The sequence below is a fragment of the Entelurus aequoreus genome, linkage group LG27 (assembly GCF_033978785.1).
Source record: "Entelurus aequoreus isolate RoL-2023_Sb linkage group LG27, RoL_Eaeq_v1.1, whole genome shotgun sequence".
In the NCBI taxonomy this organism is placed as follows: Eukaryota; Metazoa; Chordata; class Actinopteri; order Syngnathiformes; family Syngnathidae; genus Entelurus; species Entelurus aequoreus.
The window spans coordinates 28151024-28174716 of NC_084757.1; the positions used below are offsets into that span (position 1 = coordinate 28151024).

Here is a 23693-nt window from a genome sequence, read left to right on the forward strand (position 1 = left end):
TTTAATTTTTTGCGGCTCCAGACAGATTACTTTTTTGTATTTGTGGTCCAATATGGCTCTTTCAACATTTTGGGTTGCCGACCTCTGGCATATGCCTATTAGATGTATGTTAAATACAGTAAAATGGTTTAAGGTTTTGAAAAGTGATATTATTTTAGCTACAGTAATGACCTAACAGTGTCCATGACATGGAAGGACTCAAAAATACTAAGTCGACCTGTCTCGTACTTACACAAGACTTTACTTGACCTGTCTTGTCTTGAGATTTGACTTGGATTTGAGATTAAAAATTTGAGATTACATTTACAATACATTGATTTACTTCAAACCTCTGGTACATATTATCGTGTGGTACTCATAGGGCTAAATGTGGGATCTCGGTTACTAAATTTCAGGACATTGTGTTTATGCTGGTATGACGATCAACTCGATACCATACAGTGGGAAAAGAATATTATCAAATGAGAGTTAGAAGCTGTGATGTGCAATTCCATTCCAAGACCTGACACTGACCTGGAGGTGGAGGGGGTGGTCTAGTTGGCGTACCCGTTTTGGGGGGTAGGGCTGGGGGAACATCAGCATTTGCAGACTGGCTGTCGTCCTGGAACAAGTTCTTATTGTTGATGCCAAACTGATCAGCACAATTTGACTGGTACAATAAAGAAAAAAATACACATATAACATGGTTCAATTTACTCTATAGTCACAGGCTCAAGCAAACTCAGTCTTGATTCCCCTGACTCATTTATTGAGGCAAGATTGACAACAAAGCTGAACATCCATCCATCCATCTATTTGTGAAGCCTATCCCAATTGCATTCGAGCGGAAGGCAGGGTACACCCTGGACAAGGTTCCACCTCATCGCAGGGCCAACAGAAATACACACATCACTCACACTCACACACTAGGGACAATTTAGTGTTGCCAATCAGCCTAACCCCAGTTGCATATCAACCGGTGAATAGCACAATATCACATCTAAGCAAGAAAATGTGCTTCGTTCACTGTCAGTAACTTTCAAAAGCATAAACACTCACAAGTGACAACATTAGACACACCTGCAAAATTAAAGATAATATATTATGCAAAACCAACTTTTCTAACCTTTTGGTACCAGTTTATATGTATTTGGAATCTGCATAAATCCGGAAAAATTGAAATCCAACCGTGGAGGCATTGTAGAGATATCTATAAAACAAGCTTGCCTTCCTACACGTCCTCCAAAAGGTTCGTTTGGAATTTGTCAGCCCTGTGACGTTTTTCAGACCTGTGACATCTGCGTATATCGCTATATGTGGTAAAGGCTTAAAGGTCTGTGTGTGAATCCGCCACTTTGTTTATCGTTCGAGCATTTGTAGTCCAAACGAGGTACGACACAAAAAACTTAAATGCCCTGTTATTGGTTGTTTTAACCAGCAAAAGTCACAACAAAAACTTTCAGCCCCATCTGAAGTAATAAGTGCTTTTCCTTTCATTTTTATGATTTGTGGCAATGCACCTTCAACTCAGAAGAAATCTCTCTTCTTGTGTGTGCTAAGAAAAGTCCTGCTTCCCACAAACTTTCACAAAAAGATGGATTTTCCGAAAACCTACTTTTAATGGTGTGTTTGGTGACTATCATTTATGGCAATGGAGGAGACAATGAAACGGTAAGTAATAACTGTAAATTAGTAATGTGTGAATAATACGTTGGCATTATTAGCTCGAGTTGTAGTGTAGCAATGAATGAGCAGTATTAAAACTATGCCACATGATCATTTCATATCACAGTGATTGAACAGAATTATCACGGTTATCATTATCATTGTGGTATTGTACTCAAAAAGTACATATACAGAAATTATTTTAACCACGGTTAGTGACAAAAGTACACTTCAGTCACTAACCGTGTTACAAAAGAGGTCAGTTAGAATAATACATAACGTTAGCTATCGAGAACATACAAACCCTTTAAAAATATTAAAATTCATTGACTTGGTGCATTTCCAACAGCTTAAATTATCTACAAGCAAATTAATTTGCTACCCAAGAATGTACAACAATTATTCTTCACAAAAGAGGAGAAATATGACAGAGAAAAATCTTGTTTAAAACATTTGTATGCACATACAACAATTAAGACCTTTAGCATATCAGTATGTGGAATTCAATTACAGAAATGATTAAGCAAAGAAGTCAAACAATATACTAATATTATCCAGTTTAAGAAACTGTTCAAACTCAAGAGTGTTTATAAAGTACGAAGAAAAAGAATCTTGATAAACATCTTGAAACCTTTTAAAAAATTTGATAATCTTACTCATCTCACGATGAGAACCATACATTACTTAACAATGTATTCATGAGAACTGTATTTATTGTTTATGTACCGGTATTTAATAATTATTTACTTACACATTGTCCTTTCATTTATGTATTTACTCATTTCTTCATTTACCACTGTGGTGTTTGAAAATGAGTACAAACAAATGCGTTAATAACTGCTATGAGACAAAAAGGGGTAAGATTATTAAGATAAGCTTCCTCCAACTCTTTTTCGGACATGCTGTAAGGGGGGGAAAAAAGGAAATATGTGATGTATTACATTTTAACTGTATACATGTTTAGAATAAACTGCATCATAACCACTTCTTGGCAAAAGAAACACTAAATATTATTCTTACTTCTTAAAAGGGCTGTTTGCAGCATTTCCAGAGATGCCTAGAGGGCGCTAACTTTCCATTGTATTTTAAGCTTTATATCCTTCCCTCTTACGCCTTCCAGGACGTAATGACGTAACTACGTATGTATGTAACACGTGCACGCGCATCAGTTTTGGGTGTACCTTCTGTCTTAACAACAACATGGCTGCAAACTGTTCATTACTTTTTTTGGACTGCTTTTGTATGTACATGTTGACGAGACAGGGTGAGTGACAGCCATAAACACCAATCATTTTTGGGGGCCAGTAACATTTTTTAGAACATAAACTTGGTAATTCTCAAAAATATAGAAAGTTTTAAAATATATGTGTTCTGTTAACCCATTACAGGTAACATAACCTAGCGAATAGTGTTCTTGGTATATCTTTTGTTTTAAAAAATGCAACTGTGTGGAAGTTGCAAACAGCCCTTTTAAAGGGCCACAGTATTGTTATTTGAGTGTTTGAACATGTCTATCTTCTTCTATTCTAATTTTTAAAGGCTTCAGAGTGTTTTACCAATAAACGCAGAATGAGCACAGCCTGAAAGTTCAATGTGCACAATTCAGTAGCTTCAATGTGTTTATACAAGTATTAGCTTATGAGGAAAGACATTAATGCCTCTTGCATTCACGTTAACATTTAAGAAAGTTATCTATTAGCGTGCTAGCTTCCTTTATCAGTAAATGAGCTGTATCACCTGTGCAGAAGTGCCCGTGCAGTTATCAATTACGCTGTTACGATAAATGTAATTTAAAACAGTAATACTAACTGTTAGGAGTTTTACCGCAGTGTATCATTACTACTGTCAATCGTAACATCTCTTGTGTCTATATGTGTCTAATGTCTTTTGTAGTTATAGTTTTCCATGATACATATTAACAATAAACATATTGTTAAACTATACTAGGACTGCACTATTAATCAAAATCGTATCGACATTGAGGTTTTAATTAGTGTGGTAAATAAACACAAGAGGCTAAGGTTTTTTATTGTATTTTCCTCCACTGTTACCAGCATTTGAGTGACAGACATGTGCGGCAATCAGAATTGTTGAGCCTTTTTTTGATTTTTTTGATTTGTGTCCTGTCCAGCTACTCAGGCAAATCATATTGTTGATGTATATGCCCATATTTGTTGTACATATTTACATTACAAAAGAGAAGTGTGAGATACTTCTCTTGTTGCCTTATTTGTATCTGACTTTATTAAATGGATTTATATTATTGTTTGTTCCAGCTGGACCGGAGCAAGAGGGTATAAAAATGAAAAGAAGAATTGTTGAGTCTAGCGTTTGTTCGTCTCTCGCTTCAAACAGGAAGAAAGACGTCTTAAGGCTGGAATATACTCTTGCGTAGCTTGTGTCGCCCCCGACGGCGTCTTATAGTTCTTCCGTGGGGGGTGGTGCCAAACTTGTAATTCCCTTCCAAAACACTAAGGGTCAGTGTCTCCAGAAGGAGCAACTACAGACTATCCTTGCATCCATTTTCTACCGCTTGTCCCTTTCGGGGTCGCGGGGGGAGCTGGAGCCTATCCCAGCTGCATAGATACTGCGTATTCCGTCCTGTGAAGAGTCACTGCATACAACCACTGAACCACTACATCGACAACTTTGTCTACACTGAAACTAATCATTCAGAATAATCAGGTTATTTTTAATGGACATTTTACTTATAAACCTTTGTGAAGATGGACTGCGCAACTTGTGAATGAGTTGAAGCAGAAGACGTTATTATTTGCAACAATATTTGGCCGTTCGGGACATGGGACAAGAGAGACCCAACATGTAACGTAAATAAACTAAACTGTTGAATCACCATTTAAGTTAACGACATGCTGGAGTTTATCTCTCTGATCATGTTCAAAGTTCAAAAATGTTTGTAAATATACCGTGCTTGAAAGATTATTGACGGAGAATGAGAAATGTTGTGTTTTAGAGAAAAAGACGAGAGTGCATGAGAAAGAATATGTGTCGGAATTGAACCTGTCAGCACAAGATTTGTAATAAAACTTAAGTGTCGTACTTTCACTTTGTGACTTCTTCTGGACGCAACAATAACACAATAAACTGAAAAACACACATTCAGCAATTATTTTCAGAGCGCACCGAGATATTAAGTACACAATATCAGTTTTCATGCAAATGTTTAATCACTGTTGTTTTATTTCATACACATTTGTGCATTTCAAGCACAAAGTCTGTTCGCCTGTGTTCAGGGACCCTCCTGGCAAAAACTGACCAATCACAGCTCTGCGCTCTGCATTGTCCAGCTACGCGGGAGGCTATACAGGGGGCGGGGGGACGATGGCGTCGCCTACGCAAGCTACCCAACGCCAGAGTATACACCATGCTTTGCATGGTGGATCGCTCTCAGCACCTGAGCGCGTTTATTTAAATGTAGAACAAAATTAACAGAGGGACCCCTCTTTTTACTGATTCACAATCTTTGTCTCGGCGTGTGAGAAGGGAGAAGTGCCGCAGAGTAACACAATTAGGATGAAAAAAATAAGATTATAAAGCCTAATGTCCCGCTGTGGGAATATTTCAACTTCAAATCGGATGGGCGATATGAGCCCATCAACACGGACGAATAAGCAAATATGCAGTGATCACGCCATAGCAATAAAGAAAAACACAACATCCAACCTCATATTTCCAACTGGGGAAAAAAATTCTATTTATCAAGTTATTTACCTTCCAGTTACAGTACAATGGAAAACAATTCTATAGCACTGAGAAATAAGTGTACATCCTTTGAAATTAATACTTGCATTAATAATATATAATATGATAACACATTAGAAAACACTGTATAGTTTTTATCGATTATTACACTAAAAAATTGGCCCTAGTGTGTGAATGTGAGTGTGAATGTTGTCTATCTGTGTTGGCCCTGCGATGAGGTGGCGACTTGTCCAGGGTGTACCCCGCCTTCCGCCCGATTGTAGCTGAGATAGACTCCAGCGCCCCCCGCGACCCCGAAGGGAATAAGCGGTAGAAAATGGATGGATGGATGGATGGATTTCTTCAGTTAAAGAGCATGATGTAGACAAAAGCTCTGCGTCTTCTGCATAAAGCCAAATATTTTATAATGTAAATAAATGCATATTGTTTTAATGTGTGGCACCTTAAGTTTACAATATGTTGATTGACAATCTAAAAGTAAAATTTCTTCCTTCAATTGTTATTTTCGCAGTTTTATGTATAAAATAAAAAAATCGCAAATAGAATCGCAGTCGCAAGAGAAAAATCGCTAATAGGTTTTTTCTCAAAATCGTGCAGCCCTAAACTGTATTACCCTATACTTGACTCAGTTGCATTATATTTTCACTGTGTAAAGCAAATAAAACAGTACATTTTAAAAGGCACCTGCATTTTAATTAAAATTAGTGTAGAACATAAAAAAAAAACTAAATACATTATATAATAATTTAGTGGGCCATTCATTATGTGCCTGTCAGCAAGCCTAACAATAAAAATACATAAAATATTAGAAATAAAATTTAAAAAGATATATAGAAAAGTATGTTTGCAGATGACCACACTGTCTCTAACTGAACATCTCTTGGATTTCAAAGGTTTGTGAATAAGAGCACAACTGTGTCGTTGCGTAAATTACAGTTTCATTACCCATACTGTCAGAAGGTGTTTAACATGTAATATTTGTCCTGCATATCAAGCTTTCATTTGAGTGACATGACAAGACAAATTTGTATTACCTTTGCAAGTGCACTGAAATCTGCAAAGCCCCCTCCAAACGACTCATTCCCAAACACTGCGGCAAATGGATCTAAAATTATACAGAGGCATATTTACATTAGTGATACTATGCCATATCGGGTATTTAGTATCGGTCTTACCGGGGTCTGAGTTGGCGCTTCCCGTGGTACCACCTGGAGCAAAAGGATCATTGGCTGATGCTGTGTTGTCCTAAAAACATACATTTAAACAACTGTTACATAGTGAACTAAACTAATATGCCCGGTAAATCTCAGAGGGGACTCACCAATACCAGCCTAGCAGTTGGTGGAGAACTGTTAAACGGATCTTTCCCTCCATATTCAGAACCAAACGGATCCGCCACTACGATGGAGTTCAACTTGTGACAGAACGGATCCAATTTGTCCGTGTCGTTGCTTTCAGATTTGAATGGATGTGTGGCTGGTAGAGTTACATTTGTACGTTGAGAAGTAAAAGGGTCCGGCTCTTCTGTCGTTGCTGGAGGAGGGTCGTTGCGCTTGGCTGCAAATAGGTCTGGTTCTGGCACACCAGTAGTGCTAACAAATGGGTCAGTTGAGCCGGCAAAGGGGTCTTCCGTGGGCACGTGGCTGCTGGTGGATTGTGTGAAGAAACCATCAGCAGCAAAAGGGTCTGATCCTTTAAAAGGATCTCCTCCAAATGGATCCGATTCTACAAAAAAACATTATTATTATTTATTTCCTTAAACTAGTCTTTCCGCTCATCATCACCTCTGAGAACTCACTTGCAACATCCGTTTTTCCAAACAGATCGTTTTTAAATGGATCATCTACAAAAACAAATGTCATATTTTCAAACATGCACAGACTAGCCACATGTTAATTATTGAATAAAGCTTACGATCGGTGAACGGGTCTGAATCAAAGAAGTCCATCTCAGGCAGGGCTGGCACTGAGCAAGGAGGACCAACTTGTGTTGACAAGGAGAATGCTTTGATTTCTGGAGGCTCTGTAGGTTTCTGTTTAACCTCTGGTTCTGGTATCACAACCTGTTGAATAGAGGCAATGACCAACTAACCAAATAGCTAACTTTGCCATCAGTCTTTCTTGTATAGTATTGCAATACTTGACATTACTTTTTTAATGTAAAAAGGTCCTGCTGCCTGCTTCTGCAGATTTGCTCTGTGATTGTATACACATTCTGTTTGAATTTCAATAGTCGTCTTTTGGGAACTTAGATAAAAAGCACCCTCTGTTGGTTGCTGCTCAATACTATCAATTGTTACAAGAGGTACACAACATAGTCTTGTTTTTCAAATATTAACTTGATTAAATTCCATATGATAGAGGCCATTTCTAAAATAAATCAATCAATTTATTATACCCCTTATTTACCTTTGATTGGTTTGTGTTGGATGACTGTGCCACATCATCTTGGACTTCTGAGGAGATGTCAGGTGAAAGATTATAGTATTCCTATAGATGTCAAAGAAGATGCGTTACCAAAACATTTAGACATCTTGTTGACGGAATAATGTTTCATACATTGTCACTTTTCTCCTGGGGTTTAGTGAGGGTGTACATCTCAGAAGAGGCTAAACTATTCATGAGGTCATCCAGGGCATCAGGTTGCTGTTTTTCCTCTTCTGGTGTCTTGGGTTGCGTGTCCTCCTTCTCTTCCTGTTTTTCTTCATTCACTACTTTCTCTGTTTGTTCTGAGAGTTCTTTCTGTTTGTGTGATCCATCAACAGTTTTATCTTCTTTTAGCCCTTGAAGTTGGTCCTCCTGACAGAGGTCCTCCTGTAATGGTTCTCTGTGATTCCGCTTTGGCATGGGCCCTGGTGATCCATTGACCATGACGGGAGAATTGTCTTCAAGAGCTCTCTTCCAGCTCAGCTGAGCCGACACCGACCTCTCCTCCACCTGAAGGTCGTCCAGTTTCTGTTGAACCTGAACATCAGAGAGGATTATATATTAAAAGCGAAACGATATATGTAGAGAGTAAAAATACATGATGTTTCAACCTGACCTGGGACACTTGTGTGAAAGAGTCACGCACAGATTCCTGCAAAGGTGTGAGTTGCTCCTGAGCAGCTTGGACCTTCTCCTGCAACCTTCTGCTCTCCTGCTGCAAAGCCAGAAGCTCTTCTCTAGCCTGGACCAACTCCTCCTCGTAATGATTTATTCTTTGCTCCTGCTCCTTGTGCTCTGACTGCAGCGATGAAATCTGAGAAAGTCAATGAGTGTCAAGAGTTAACTTTAATTGGCACATAACTTTACTACAATAAATAAAGATGTCTGTAAAAAGGGTAAGCACAAAAAACTATGCAACCTTTCAACGTTTAGAGGCCTGCCATTGTTAGGCATCCACATGGGCCGCAATCACCTGTGTGTGTTAATAGACGTGATCTGAAACACTGCGGATGTAATCCATTAGACCAGTTTACAAAAACAATTACAAAAAAAAGTTTAAAGTAAAAAAAAAAAAAAGCCAAAACCAGCAAACCTTCAGAAAAAGCTTATCCAATGTATTTCGAATATTGACAGGAATGTGTTTGTACCGGTAGTTTAATATAGATGACTTTTTTTTTTACCAGATGTAAGATGACCCTGAATATAACTCATTTTTCATAAACTATTTAAAAACATATTTTTAGGCCACAAAAAGAGATTTTCTTTTTAAGTCATGTTTTCAATATCGGTAAAATTTGTGAAAATATGTATTTTTTAGCTCAGGGACAGTTTGATGACTCTTCATTATCTTAAAATGTGCATTATTTGCTGATTGCTAAGAACCTTTGATACTATTTACAGTGAGTCTCTTGCTAAGAACCTTTGAGACTATTTACAGTGAGTCTCCGTCACAACTATATCTCTGCTGCGCACAAAAAAGTTACATCAACAGAGGTGAAATGTACATACTAACTTTCACCGTAACATTGGTATTTATAGAAAAATTAAATGCGAAAAAGGCCGCGTATTCCTATGCACCCTTTTGACCATCCGTAGAGCTTCCGCAAAGTATTTCAGACGCAGGAATAAGCGAAGCCCGATGGTGTCACCACAAAAAAAAGCTCATACTCATAAAACAAAACATACTGTATGCATAATAAAATACATAGCAACACATACTGTGTATTACATGATGTAGAAGCATTCCTCTAATTCTGGATTAATTTGTATTTATTTGTTAAAACCGGAATATCAATATATAGAGCTGTATTGATGTAGTTATATTTTAAATGCAGTTATATTATAGTTGGTCATTGAATTATAGTTTATTTTGCTAATTATTAATTGAATAATAGCAATGTATAAACATGTCAGGAGGTTCCTGTTCAACTTTGTGTGTGGCCACACAGTAAAAAGTATTTGTAAGACCTAAGGCCAAAAAATATGGATTGCTGCACCATATTTCATTACATAAAATCATGTTATGAGTTTAGAGAAATTATTACATTTATCGTTTTTTCAATACATTTAGACTTTGGAAGTTTACTCTGTTGGAGTGCAAATGTTTAGATCTCGTGCAACCATGCTGCATATACACAGCCATTATGTAATCTGTTATTATTATTACAAAGCAAATATTTTTATAATATAAACAACTGTACAAAAAAACAGTGTGCCAATATTACATTGAAATCATCTTGTATGCATTCCAATTGCCTACAAGAGCTTTAATATTGCTCATGGTGACTATTTGTGTCATGAAACAAATATGTCTGCTTTAATTACTTGACAAAATAAAAACATAAGTAATATATACATTATTTAGCAAGCAGTGTTTTCTTAATCTCAGCAACAGTTCTCAGTCATGGTAGAGCTGACACCACAATTGGTCAAATATTGCAATTCCAATTGTAATTTTTATTAGATATGATGTTACTTAGCCCTCCCAAAAATAACCGTGTTACTGTGCTCGTCGTAATAGGCACCAATCTGAAAATATCACCATTCTTCTTTATAGTTGCTTTTTTAACTGGAGTAGGGGAAATTTGTGTTTTAGAAAGCATGTTCATGTAGACATGGCCTTGTATTCAGGTCAATACATTATTGGCGTTTTACTGCTATTATAATGTGGTACTGCATGACGACTGCAGGCTAACGACCCAATAACAATGTCGATAGTTTTTTGCTGTAGTAAGTCAGATAAAAAAGTTTGATTTGTGGTTTAATGCTTTTTTGGGGGCGATAAACAACATTTCCATAGGCAATCCATCCTAAAATTTTGGAATTCTGTTGTTGGTCGAAAAAAGTGTAGACTAAAACATGTATTAATATTAATATTTCTTTTGCCTACTCGGTTTTCAGGGATTTCTGCCAGACCCACCAGTTGGGTCTCTTGGTTGGTCTGTTTGCGGATGTAAGCCAACTGCTCCTCCAGGGAGACCTTCTGTTGGTCCAGCTCCTCCAAAGCCTCCTGGATCTTCTGACGCTGAGTCTGGAGTTGATGCAGATCCTTGCTCTCTCTTGCCACCTCATCCTGCAAGTCCTGTGGACATCAACAAACGAAAATTAATATTATTTTGTGATTTAGGCATAAATACCTTCTACGCCACCCTGAGAAAACTGATGTTAAATTTGAAAATGATCTCATTATACAGATAACCAATCCTAGGTGTTAGGTACCAATCGTATATATGGAAAACACTGGTATCTGTGCCTTTTATAGAATGTGTAGGCACATTTTTAAAGTATATATTGTATATATATTTATTTTTATTTTTATTTTTATTGCTGCTTGTATTTATTTATCAGATGCCTTTTGCTGAATATGCACAGGCACTGTTTTTATTATGTGATAATGCCTTTTATACTGTATTTTGTTTGTTTTATGTACTGTATGTAATTGTATGTCCACTTGGACGATGGAGTCTGAAATAAAGCTTGATTGATTGATTGATTTCAATAAATAAGTAAATATACACTGCCTTGAAAAAGTGTCCTCCGCTCCCTTAGATATTTCAGCCTTCAATTGCTTCTACAAATGAAATCACGGTCAATCTGATTTGGCTCTCTTTTAAGAATTTGAAAAAAGCTTATTTTTAATGTCAAAGTAAAGATAACTGTATAAATGGATAGATAGATAGACAAATACAAAGAAAAAGGAAGGACATTTATGTATTTGCTATTTATGGATGTGTTAAACTATTTTCTGCACCAAAAATCCCTCCACATCATCCACTGCTTGCCAGTGTTACCACATCTTAAGTTATTGCGTATAAATATATGGAAATAACTACAAAAGTTGAAAAAAAAAATACTGACAATTAATGATTTTGGTGCATTTGCAAACAGATAAGATTATACACTACCCAATGTACAACAATATTTCTCAACAAAAGAAGAGGAACATTATAACCTTTGTGACAAATTTAACTTATAACATTTGTATGCATGTACAACATTTAAAACCTTGTGGAGTTAAATTATGGAATAGATTATGCAAAGAAGTCGAACAGTCTACTAATATTACCTATATTACAAACCCAAAGTGTTTACAACATACATGGAAGAAGAATCCTGATATACATCTTGATCTTGAAATTAACTATGTAGTTTAATCATTGTATCTGTTAGATTATCTTATTATCTTATGTAAATACAGTATATACTGTATGCTTCATTGTAAAGAGCAAATTTCACAAAGTTGGAAACATCTAAATGTGTATATCTGACATAAAACAAATACGACATCATATGCATATCCATCAAAAATAAATTCTCACAAGCTAAGAGTTCTGCATGTGCAGGTATCAATAAAATAATTAGTAACAAATACAACAAAATAAATAGTGTATCTTAAGAAAATCAATGCAATAGTATCTTGAAAAAAAATATTTTTTGAGAGAGATAACTGTCTCATGAAGCAGTCATTTCCCAAAAAAAAGTATTATTTCATGAGGCTCAGAGCATCTAGACTCCTACTGTATTACTATTTCAACAAAATCAGCCACATCAAAACTTATTTGCCCTTCCCTGAACAGTAGAAATAAGTAATACTCAAACACCTGGTATGCAAGAAAATAAAAATTAATCCTTAAAAGAAAAAATGGCGTCTTACCTGGACCTCGCTGCTGCGCTCACGGATAGCCTCTTCATTCTCCTTGATTTCCTCTTCCACTGTGATTTTTTCCCTGGGGATCCAGCACAACAGATTAGCCACTGAAGACAAAAAGGGTAAATTACCATTTGAGTCGAGGATGTCGTTGTGGATTGTGCAGCCCTTTGAGACACTAGTGATTAAGGGCTATATAAATAAACGTATATTGATTGATTGATTGAAGCCCACCTGGCTCTGTTGAACACCCTGCAGTGCCTGAGCCTCGCTTCCACCTGCTGTCCTGGATAACTATGACCACTCAAATCAAATCCACAGCGATGAGTGTGTGCGATCGAAACGCAAATCAGGCCGAGACTCGGAATGCTAAGGATGAAGAGGCACTGCAGGAACTGCAGACGGCAGTGGCAGGCATACGTGCTGTATTAGACCAAGTCTCAGTGAGAGCAAAGAAGGAGACAAGAAAGTGTGTGTGTCGCGCTTCTGCCTATTTAGTTTGGGAGTACTATTTGTAAAAATATACAAAAGGCTGACTTGTTCAAAGATACTTTACCTCCTTCATATCGCCGTTGCTATTACAATACAATTTATTTAAATCTGCCAGAAAACATTTATTTAGGCAGAAATATTACAGAATAACATTACAAAACATCTTTGACAAAGCTCAAAAGAAGATTGTAAGACGATTTTACGTTTTGTTGGTTGGACCGGATTTACGCGCTATAATTGTAAATGTGTGAATGGTATGAGAAAAGACTTGACATGTTTGACGAAAGTCTCCAATGAAAGTGGCTTTAGACTATCTCTCTACCGTCTTTTTTCTGCTGAGCTTTTATTCCATCTTAATAAAAGCAGTTCGAATAACGATCTTTTTAAGCACTCAACTATCATGTAAATACGGACATGAAGCTCCTCCTCTTTACAAGTGGCAAAGCGCACCAGCAGCGTTTGCTCCAATGTTGTCTCACCGCGTGAGGCTAAAATTGTCTTGTCCTTAGAACGACTTGCCATGGCTTTGAACCTGAGACTTCTATAATGTCCCACTTTCTTTGTGCATTTCTGCTCGCTATTTTCTCGCTTGTGGCAAAAAACTAGACGCCATTAGATTTCCTCAAGTTACAGAACAGGCCGAAGATCAAAAAGAAGTCAGGATGTTAATATCGCGTAAAAAAAATGTACGTTGTAAAAGGAACTTATAGTTAATGCGTATTATCACTTGAATTTTGACAGCTCTAATTACTTAATATTGTAGAATCTGTCATAAGCTACAGTATGTTGTTTTGTAGTTGTTTTTGTAGTTCAGATGAGTCACGTTTTTATGAGTTTTCGCTCCGCTTTCTCCCTGCCCCCCTTATCTGCTTTTTGTAAATGTATGTATTAATTACATTTATGTATTGTTGCAATTGAAGCGATTCCGATGTTGAGAATAGAGGTAATTATTATTATTCATTATCAATAGTTACTTCTATAGATATTTTTATTGCTCCATTTGTAATAATGTTCATTTTCATTTATGTGTTATTACTATCTACTTCCTTAACTGGTTCTTTGTTATAATTTTTGGTATCATATTTTTTTACATCGTATTTTCTGATGATATTCTGTTGTCGTTTTTGTTGTTGTTGTCTCTCTCTGTCCTTATCTCCCTCCTGTCCCCGCAAATTCTCCTTCTGTCTTTTTTTTCCATATTCTCTCTATTCCCTCCTGCTCCGGTCCGGCTGCGGCAAACACTATTTATATTTATTTGATAAAATCAAATACAAATAGGGCAACACGAGAAATATCCCACAATTCTCTTTTTAAAGCAAATCTGTACAACAGATATGGGCATCTACATCAACAATAGAATTTGCTTGAGTGGCTGGACAGGACATGCAACTTTGGGCTTCTCACCCAAAGTCAGCTGGAATAGGCGCCACCCTAACGAGAATAAGCTATATAGAAAATGGATGGATAATATTGTGTAAGCATTGTAGCCTAGACCAGGGGTCGGCAACCCGCGGCTCCGGAGCCGCATGCGGCTCTTTGACCACTCTGATGCGGCTCAGTTGCATACTTGCCGACCCCCCAATTTTCCCAGGAGATTTATGGATCTCAGTGCCTCTCCTAGAAAACTCCCAGGGCAAATATAATCCTATTTTCTCTCTAATTACTAAATTAAGGGCATGCCCTAATTGCACTGCAGTAATTGTCCTCTATAGCATTTACAAACAGCGTGCCAGCCCGGCCACATGTTGTATGTAGCTTTTACTTGCACGCGTAGGAGACAGCAAAGCATACTTAGTCATCAGCCACACAGCTTAAACTGACGGTAGCCGTATAAAACAACTTTAACACTGTTACGTTACAAATATGCGCCACACTGTGAACCCACACCAAAAAAGAATGAAAAACACATTTCTGGAGAACATCCGCACCGTAACACAACATAAACACAACACAACCAATACCCAGAATCCCATGCAGCCCTAAAGCCTGTTAAAGTTGTTTTATACGGCTACCGTCAGTGTAAGCTGTGTGGCTGTTGAACTAGTACGCCTTGCTGTCACTTACGTGAGCAAGCTGAAGCTGCATTCTACATGTGGTCGAGCAGATACACTGTTTGGGCAGGCTGTAGAGGGCGCCAAAAGCAGTGCAATCACGCCCTGATATTCGGTAGTCTCCCGGAAATAATGAGAGGGTTGGCAAGTATGACGCTATCAAGCGCCATTCATTCAAAACTCGCGGGCCGCACTAACATCAAACTTCCATATTAAGGTGCGTGCCGGTGCTTGTGTCTGAGACCCCTGGTTAACATAGCACAAAGCAATTTAAGCTTTGTATGCGGTGTTTTTCATTTTAAATTTGAAATTTTTTTTTGTGGCTCCCATTATTTTCTTTAATTTGTGAAACTTGCCAAAATGGCTCTTTGAGTGGTAAAGGTTGCCGACCCCTGGCCTAGACTAAATAGGTGGAAAATATATATAGACACTGTTTAAAATATCTGTTTTATTAATCTGATGTACCGTAATATTGACATTTTCAAAGAAACAATTTTTAGTTTTATTGATCTGTAAGCCACAATGAAACTTGCAAGAAATAAAGGCTTAACATATTTTGCCCGATGTGTAATGAATCTATATAATGTACTACACTTGCTTAAATGAGTGACAGATTATAATAAATGTTTTCATTCGGCTATGATTTTTTTTTTTGATGAACTAGTAATGTCAGTTGAGTGGGTCAGTATATATAAACACTGCAGTCTGGTGGCCAAAAAAAAAAATCAGTCAGTCAGTAAGTGTAATAATTACCTACCGTATTTTCCAGACCATAGGGCGCACCGGATTATAAGGCGCACTGCCTCTTTTTATATATAAGGCACACCGGATTATAGGGCGCATTAAAGGCCTACTGAAACCCACTACTACCAACCACGCAGTCTGATAGTTTATATATCAATGATGAAATCTTAACATTGCAACACATGCCAATACAGCCGGGTTAACTTATAAAGTGCAATTTTTAATTTCCCGCTAAACTTCCGGTTGAAAACGTCTATGTATGATGACGTATGCGAGTGACGTCAATCGTTGAAACGGAAGTATTCGGACACCATTGAATCCAATACAAAAAGCTCTGATTTCATCTCAAAATTCCACAGTATTCTGGACATCTGTGTTGGTGAATCTTTTGCAATTTGTTTAATGAACAATGAAGACTGCAAAGAAGAAAGTTGTTGGTGGGATTGGTGTATTAGCGGCTGGCTACAGCAACACAAGCAGGAGGACTTTGACTTGGAGAGCAGACGCGCTATCCGACGCTAGCCGCCGACCGCACGGATGATCGGGTGAAGTCCTTCGTCGCTCCGTCGATCGCTGGAACGCAGGTGAGCACGGGTGTTGATGAGCAGATGAGGGCTGGCTGGCGTAGTTGGATAGCTAATGTTTTTAGCATAGCTCTGTGAGGTCCGTTGCTAAGTTAGCTTCAATGGCGTCGTTAGCAACAGCATTGTTAAGCTTCGCCAGGCTGGAAAGCATTAACCGTGTAATTACAGGTCCATGGTTTAATAGTATTGTTGATTTTCTGTCTATCCTTCCAGTCAGGGGCTTATTTCTTTTGTTTCTATATGCAGTTAAGCCCAATGCTATCACGTTAGCTCCGTAGCTAAAGTGTTTCGCCGATGTATTGTCGTGGAGATAAAAGTCACTGTGAATGTCCATTTCGCGTTCTCGACTCTCATTTTCAAGAGGATATAGTATCCGAGGTGGTTTAAAATACAAATCCGTGATCCACAATAGAAAAAGGAGAGAGTGTGGAATCCAATGAGCCAGCTTGTACCTAAGTTACGGTCAGAGCGAAAAAAGATGCGTCCTGCACTGCACTCTAGTCCTTCACTCTCACGTTCCTCATCCACGAATCTTTCATCCTGGCTCAAATTAATGGGGTAATCGTCGCTTTCTCGGTCCGAATCGCTCTCGCTGATGGTGTAAACAATGGGGAAATGTGGGGAGCCTTTCAACCTGTGACGTCACGCTACTTCCGGTACAGGCAAGGCTTTTTTTATCAGCGACCAAAAGTTGCGAACTTTATCGTCGATGTTCTCTACTAAATCCTTTCAGCAAAAATATGGCAATATCGCAAAATGATCACGTATGACACATAGAATGGATCTGCTATCCCCGTTTGAATTAAAAAAATTCATTTCAGCAGGCCTTTAAAGGAGTCATATTATAATAATTTTTTTCTAAATTGAAAACACTTCCTTGTGGTTTACATAACATGTAATGGTGGTTCTTTGGTCAAAATGTCGCATAGATTATGTTTTACAGATCATCTTCAAGCTGCTTTCTGACAGTCACTTCAGGATGCGCCGATTTGTGGGCGGTCTTATTTACGTGGATCACCTTCGGCACCGTCTTCTCCTCGTCATCTTTGTTGTACTGGTGCAGTGTGCAAGGACGGGAGTGGAAGAAGTGTCAAAAGATGGAGCTAACTGTTTTAATGACATTCAGACTTTACTTAAATCAATAACAGTGCAGCATCTCTTCATCCGCCGGAAATGTGTCCCGTGAAAAACCGTCCGACCGGAACTCCTTAGTAACTAAAGTTCCTTGGGTGATAATGTAAACTCACTATACTGGTATGTTTTAGCGCTTTCATGGCAGATATAAGTAAGAACTTTACACTACTTTATATTAGAAATGGCAACAGCGGAGGAGGAATGTCCCATAAAAAGAAGACATCGAAGAAGAAGCTTATCGACTACAGGGTGCACACGGACTACAAAGGCGGACGCGCACAATTTTTCAGGACTTATGCAGATCCCAAATACAGATCAGCCAGTACCAGAAGGAAAGAAAAGTTGCTTTTGCATATTATTGCGAAACAAAACGCCAGATAATATGTCTTACCCTACACACACACTATAATAATACTTGTATGTTGAAGCACAGAACAATCCATTAAGCGATGCCACTTCATAGCTTACCAAAGTTGTACTAAAACATTTTGATAGATTTTTGAGCGCCGTGTGTAATGTTCTATATTTTCAATGGAACATATAAAATGTTGGTGTTGTTTACTTTAAACATAATGCAGTCTACACGCATCTCTTGTGTGTACTGCCATTATATTGCAGTCTACACGTATCTCTTATGTTTGACTGCCACCTACTGGTCACACTTATCATTACACCATGTACCAAATAAAATTGCTTCGAGGTTGGTAAGCAAAACCAGAATAATTCCGTACATTAGGTGCACCTGGTTATAAGGCGCACTGTTGAGTTTTGAGGGGGGGAAAAAGGATTTTAAGTGCGCCTTACAGTTACGAAAATACGGTAATTTACTTCAAGAGGGTGTACCCAAATTTGCATTCTTAAATTACCCCATTAGACATGATTTTCAAATGGTAAGAAAATGATATGCTTCACAATGAAAATAGATAACTGTCTTATGTTACAATTGTTGGTTGTTTGTGAGGCGAAACAAATTTTACCTTTGTAGTTCAACAATCTCATTGCTAAGCGAATCCAACTCCTTGATAGCAGAAAAGTCTGCTGACAGGTTTGCCAGGTTGTTCTGGACAAATAAAAAACAGGGATGAGTTAAATCGAAGCAAAGTACCACATATTTAATCTGTTGAACTCAAGCTATTATTGTCCTAAAAGCAGCATATTTACACCACAACAAGCAATTGATAGCAATGCACTGATTGTGTTCACAAATCGTCGCACAATACAATAAACGTGATGGCATATTGTGAGGGAAAGGAGTTGGAGAGTACAAACTCACTCAGTGAGGGGCGGATCCATTTGCATGTGAACGGGGCAGAGAGTAAAAGTGAAAAATGCAGACGAGAGGAAGAAAAATAAATAGTTGCAATGAGAGCAAAAGAAAAAGACAAGCCAAAACGCAAAGCAAGAAAAACAGCTAAGAATGTATGCTTTTATTGTTACACCCAATGTAAACGTGTAATACTATTTAGCAGTGCAGAGCACAAAGCAAAGGGCAGGTCTGCTGTCTCCAATCTTGACTATTTTGACCAAATAAAAACAACAACAATCCTGTATCTCCACTTTGTCATTATTTAACATTCACAGATGTCTCAGTGCTAAATCTGTAAAACATTGTGGTGTGTTTTCATCAAAAATGTTAGTGGAAAGTGAAATAGAAAAAAAAGAAGAATTACCACATAATCATTCCGCTTATCTTACCTGTTTGATGTTCTGTCTGTCAGAGGGAGGGATCATCTCCAGCGAGAGGCTCTGTGGAGGATCTAGGCCTCTCTTCAACTTCTGATTGATCAGATGGAGTGCCAGGGCGAACTGCTCTCGGGTCAGTTTTCCAATGTCGCCAATGTCACAAAGCTCCCTGAGGGAAAACAACGGCGCCCGGGTTACACAACAGACTAACGATTATTTCCCTATCATGGTCGTTAAACAGAGCCAACAAAAATAGCAAGACTGAAGTTAATTAGAGAAAATCTATAGGGTGTGTGATTTTCCTGATCTCGACAACCGTGCAATGTCAGTTTTCCATTCAGAGAAATATTGATGTTAGATACAATTTCCTTTCAAATCATATTTTAAAAACAGATTACCCATACACAAGTGTATCTCTAATATTATAATTAAATTTATCACGTGGAAGTTGGGGCAGCATGATTATGGCAAAAATACCACAATAATTTTTATCAATTTAGAAATCACAATTATTCATTATGTTAGGTAGAACACAGTGTTTCCCACAGGTGGTCAATCTACTTGCGGCAATGGGGTCCTGGAGGTGAATGTGGAGCAGCCAAATTTGTGATTGGATTAAAATGTGATTAATTGTGCAACCTTAGTGGAAGCTACTTTAAAAACTCAACCTCATCTTCTGAAACTGACAATGAATCAAAATAATGCAACAAAAGTGTCTTTTACCAGATGTGTGCAAGCGTAGCAGAAGGCAGCCCAGTTTTGAGGAATATATCTCTGACTTCAGGTCCGGACACAAGCCCATCCATGTCTGCGTCTGTCTTGTTGAAGATTTCGTCATATTTGGACTTGTCCGCTGGTGACACCACCCACTAAGCAGATTCAAAAACATGCATTTAAACAACATCTCGATATGATGAAAACAGCTGATGAAAGAAAGCTAGCTAATGCATACATGTAAAAATAGTTTACCTTCACATTGCCTTTGGACTGCTTCTTTTGGAAAACACACTGCACTACCCAGTTTGAAATCATTTTAAAACAACAATAACTAAATAAAGCACCTTAAACATGTGTGATGCCGCAAATGATGGTCTCATAGTATACTCACAGGCGCGGCTGTTGGCACCGGGACAGGAGGAGGGGCAAGTTTAGAGGGATGGGGCACGGTCTTAGAGCCAGCATGGGAGGCGCGACTGTCTTTGACAGAAGGGGGAGAGGGTAACAAGGGCATCACAGGAGGTATCACGGGTTTTTTCCTCTTGGAGAGTGGAATCAAGGGAGGTGGGAGGGTCATGGGAACAGATTCTCCTTCCAGAGCTCTGTAAACCAGATACATGGCCTGGAAAAGCAAGGGGTTGGCAATTCAATAAATCTGAGCTATATTCAAACATTAATCTTAAATAGCACATGAAACATCAGTGTCCAGGTTTTATCAGTCTTACTAAAAGTAATGGTAATTCAAAATTATATCTGAGCTCCAAATGAGAAGAAGTATTAGAAGTGAAAAGTACATTTGTGGAACAATATGATGTATGAAAAACAGTTTACTTCCACTAGTTCACAACAACGGAGGATGTTAATTGGCAAAACTTGGTTTAATTTCTTATTACACCTAAAATCCAAAGTAAAATATTATCAACACCTTAGCTATGTTGGAGACCATGTGGTTCCTTAAATGCACTTCATACACATACTATTGAAGTTGTGTAAAACGACAATTATTTTGGGAGGAGGTACATTCAATTCTGGTCAAGGTGCTTGGATGTAAGATTCCAATGACATGTGTTACTTTGTATATGAGGCACAGCACCAGTGGCGCAGAGAGAGGATCACTGTTTGGCTAGGGTACTTTTTATAGCTTAGAGAAAAGCCATCACTAGAAAGTGGTACAAACTTTAACTCCTAACCCAGCACCAGTGACATTTTTAAGGAAATATTGATTTTGTACTACATTTGAGTTTGGTTTAAAAAAAGAGGCCTTATGAAGACAGTTTATTCAGAAAAGCCCTCTAGTACATTGCATGAAAGCACCTTTTTGATGCAAGACAAATACTGAAAGGGGAAGAATTGTTTTTATTAATTAATGTCTTAATGTATTCTCCCACAAGCTCTTTGTTCTTCACGCAAAAACAGTATTGCAATTCATACAGATGTATTACTTTTTTTTTTCCTTGTTGGTATTACTCTAAGTAAAATAGGGCAATAATTGAAAAAAATTATATCACAACACTTTTCTTTATATCAGTCGATAATGATATACATCACAAAATGAAATCGCTTTCTGTCCTGCTTTTTCTTGCTATTCATTGCTAAGTGAGATGTTAAGACATCAGAAGGTTATCTTTAATTGAAATATTTACTTTTTGTCAGGGGTTCAACATGACAGGTGTACTGAAGAACATGATCAACATACAAACGTTTAGATGAATAAAGTGGGTGCATATATTTAAACAAAAATAAATCTGACGATTGTTAAGTTTTCAAAGAGCTCACAAACACCAGTTATACAGGCATAGCCTTGGATAACTATTTAGGGGGCCTTTGTAAACTGTGACATGTGTTGCGGGGCTGCAATAAAGGCAGAATTGGGTTATCATTGGAAAACAGTAGGACATTGTGAGTGCACACTTCTATTCAATGGAAAAGTAGTACACATTTGTCGGCACATTTTAAGGAGTCTTTGTGAAAAAAAATGGTAAAATGGGTTATACTTGTGTAGCGCTTTTCTACTTCGAGGTACTCAAAGCACTTTGACACTATTTTCACATTCACACACACATTCACACAGTGATGGCGGGAGCTGCCATGCACGGCCCTGACCACGACCCATCAGGAGCAAGGGTGAGTTGTCTTGCCCAAAGACACAACGGACATGACTAGGATGGTGGCAGCCAGGGATCAAACGGGGAAACCTCAGGTTGCTGGCACGGCTGCTCTCCCAACCGAGTCACGGCGTGCACTCTGATTTGCTGAGTATTCATGCGGCGTGATGAGGTCAGCCAACCCGTGTTGCGAGGGTTTTCCACTGCCTGAAACTGCCTTTATCTACTATTGCATGCACTATTGGTTGGTGGGGCGAGTCAGTTGTTGGTGTGAAACTCGTGTTACAATTGCCGTACTGTTAACTTTAATGGTGACTGAGCATTTTTCTCCTTACTGGTATTACCACCTTAGTTCTGTTCTCTTGCCGTTTTAAAATATACAGTGGAACCTCGATTTACAGATTTAATTGGTTCTTGAACAAGGTTCGTAAATCAAAAACTTTGTATATTGAAGCAAATTTCTCCATAAGAAACAATGAAAATATGAATAATGGATTCCAGCCTCGACAAAAGTATACATTTTAGTGAAGGTTTGTAGACTTTGACCACAATATATAAAGTGCTATAAAGTACTGTATATTAAACAAACATAACACCTGAGTGATGGATCTATTTCTATTTAATAACAAAGCCAAAACAATAACAACAAGCTGAACAGTCATCTGTATGCGCTGCTCTGCCAACACGTGTACATACACGGAAGTACTTTTGATGCACTTACAAACAATCAGAAATTACAAAAATCCCTGACTTTAACAACCATAATGCCACAATAACAAACATTTAAGAAATGTAAATCCACTTCTAAAAATAAGCAAAATCGGCAAATGAGTAACTGGTGACAAGTGGAGAGAAAAGAGCAGACAGAGGGAGAAAGGCAAGGGGCGGGGGGTAGGAGCGTGTGTGTGTGTGTGTGTGTGTGTGTGTGTGTGTGTGTGTGTGTGTGTGTGTGTGTGTGTGTGTGTGTGTGTGTGTGTGTGTGTGTGTGTGTGTGTGTGTGTGTGTGAGCGCGCTCATGGAAAAGGCACCAATGAATAAGAGGTAGTGCCATTTTCTCCGCTGTGATGCAAGTCCGCTTTGGCATCTTTTTCCGGAAAAGTAAATTCTCATCCAAATTAAAATCTTGCTGTGGTACAAAGCCTGCCTCCTCAATCCCATCAATACAAGTAAGCACAAAATGGCTGCCAGTAGGACACAAAATAAATGAATGAATGAAGCATTCGCACACAGGCATGACCAAATTAAGCCTAACGAGATAAGTCTTACCACAGAGAATTCCTCTTTGTCCAACATGCCATCTCTGTCAATGTCACTGAGCTCCCACACCTTTAAATCACAAAGCAAATTAAATTGTTAAATATATACTGTACCATCATCACAAACCTTCTGTATTTGGTGGAAATTCACACATCTTTCACTTCCACTTAAATACAATCTTTCACAACTCATGAGATCACATCCTTTCCTGACATTTTGACTGATCAGATTTCTTTCTTGTGGTACGCAAATTGAAAACATCTCCCTTTCTAATTTCAAAAACACATTTTCTTTGACATAGCTTGTTTCTGGCAGCTCATACCCGGCCCAAAATGTCCACTGGCAGTTTAGAGTTGAGCAGGACCGGCTTGACTTTGTCCCCTGTTAACATGCCGTTTAATGGACCAAGACTGTCAAAGATGGCGTCAAACTTCAACTTCTCTTCAGGCTGACAGAAAAACAAAATGAGAAAGAAAAGGACATTC

The 23693-nt window shown here is 38.1% G+C and overlaps 1 protein-coding gene across 3 annotated transcripts in view; it reads right to left on the reverse strand.

Annotated features, from left to right (window-relative positions):
• eps15 (epidermal growth factor receptor pathway substrate 15) overlaps positions 1-23693 on the reverse strand; it is a 73418-nt gene that overhangs the window by 17925 nt on the left and 31800 nt on the right. The window contains exons 7-23 of one of the 3 annotated variants that reach the window (XM_062039303.1): positions 23531-23656; positions 23218-23277; positions 20238-20468; positions 19853-19998; positions 19142-19298; positions 18424-18506; positions 12448-12520; positions 10684-10875; positions 8410-8607; positions 7926-8330; positions 7776-7856; positions 7282-7429; positions 7166-7210; positions 6689-7092; positions 6543-6612; positions 6402-6472; positions 514-601 (exon numbers count right to left, since the gene is read on the reverse strand). In XM_062039303.1, coding sequence (XP_061895287.1) covers positions 514-601; positions 6402-6472; positions 6543-6612; positions 6689-7092; positions 7166-7210; positions 7282-7429; positions 7776-7856; positions 7926-8330; positions 8410-8607; positions 10684-10875; positions 12448-12520; positions 18424-18506; positions 19142-19298; positions 19853-19998; positions 20238-20468; positions 23218-23277; positions 23531-23656 — 2578 coding nt within the window. Of the gene's footprint in view, positions 1-513; positions 650-6401; positions 6473-6542; positions 6613-6688; positions 7093-7165; positions 7211-7281; positions 7430-7775; positions 7857-7925; positions 8331-8409; positions 8608-10683; positions 10876-12447; positions 12521-18423; positions 18507-19141; positions 19299-19852; positions 19999-20237; positions 20469-23217; positions 23278-23530; positions 23657-23693 lie in introns of all 3 variants that reach the window. The other 2 variants (XM_062039301.1, XM_062039302.1) reach the window with 2 other exon arrangements.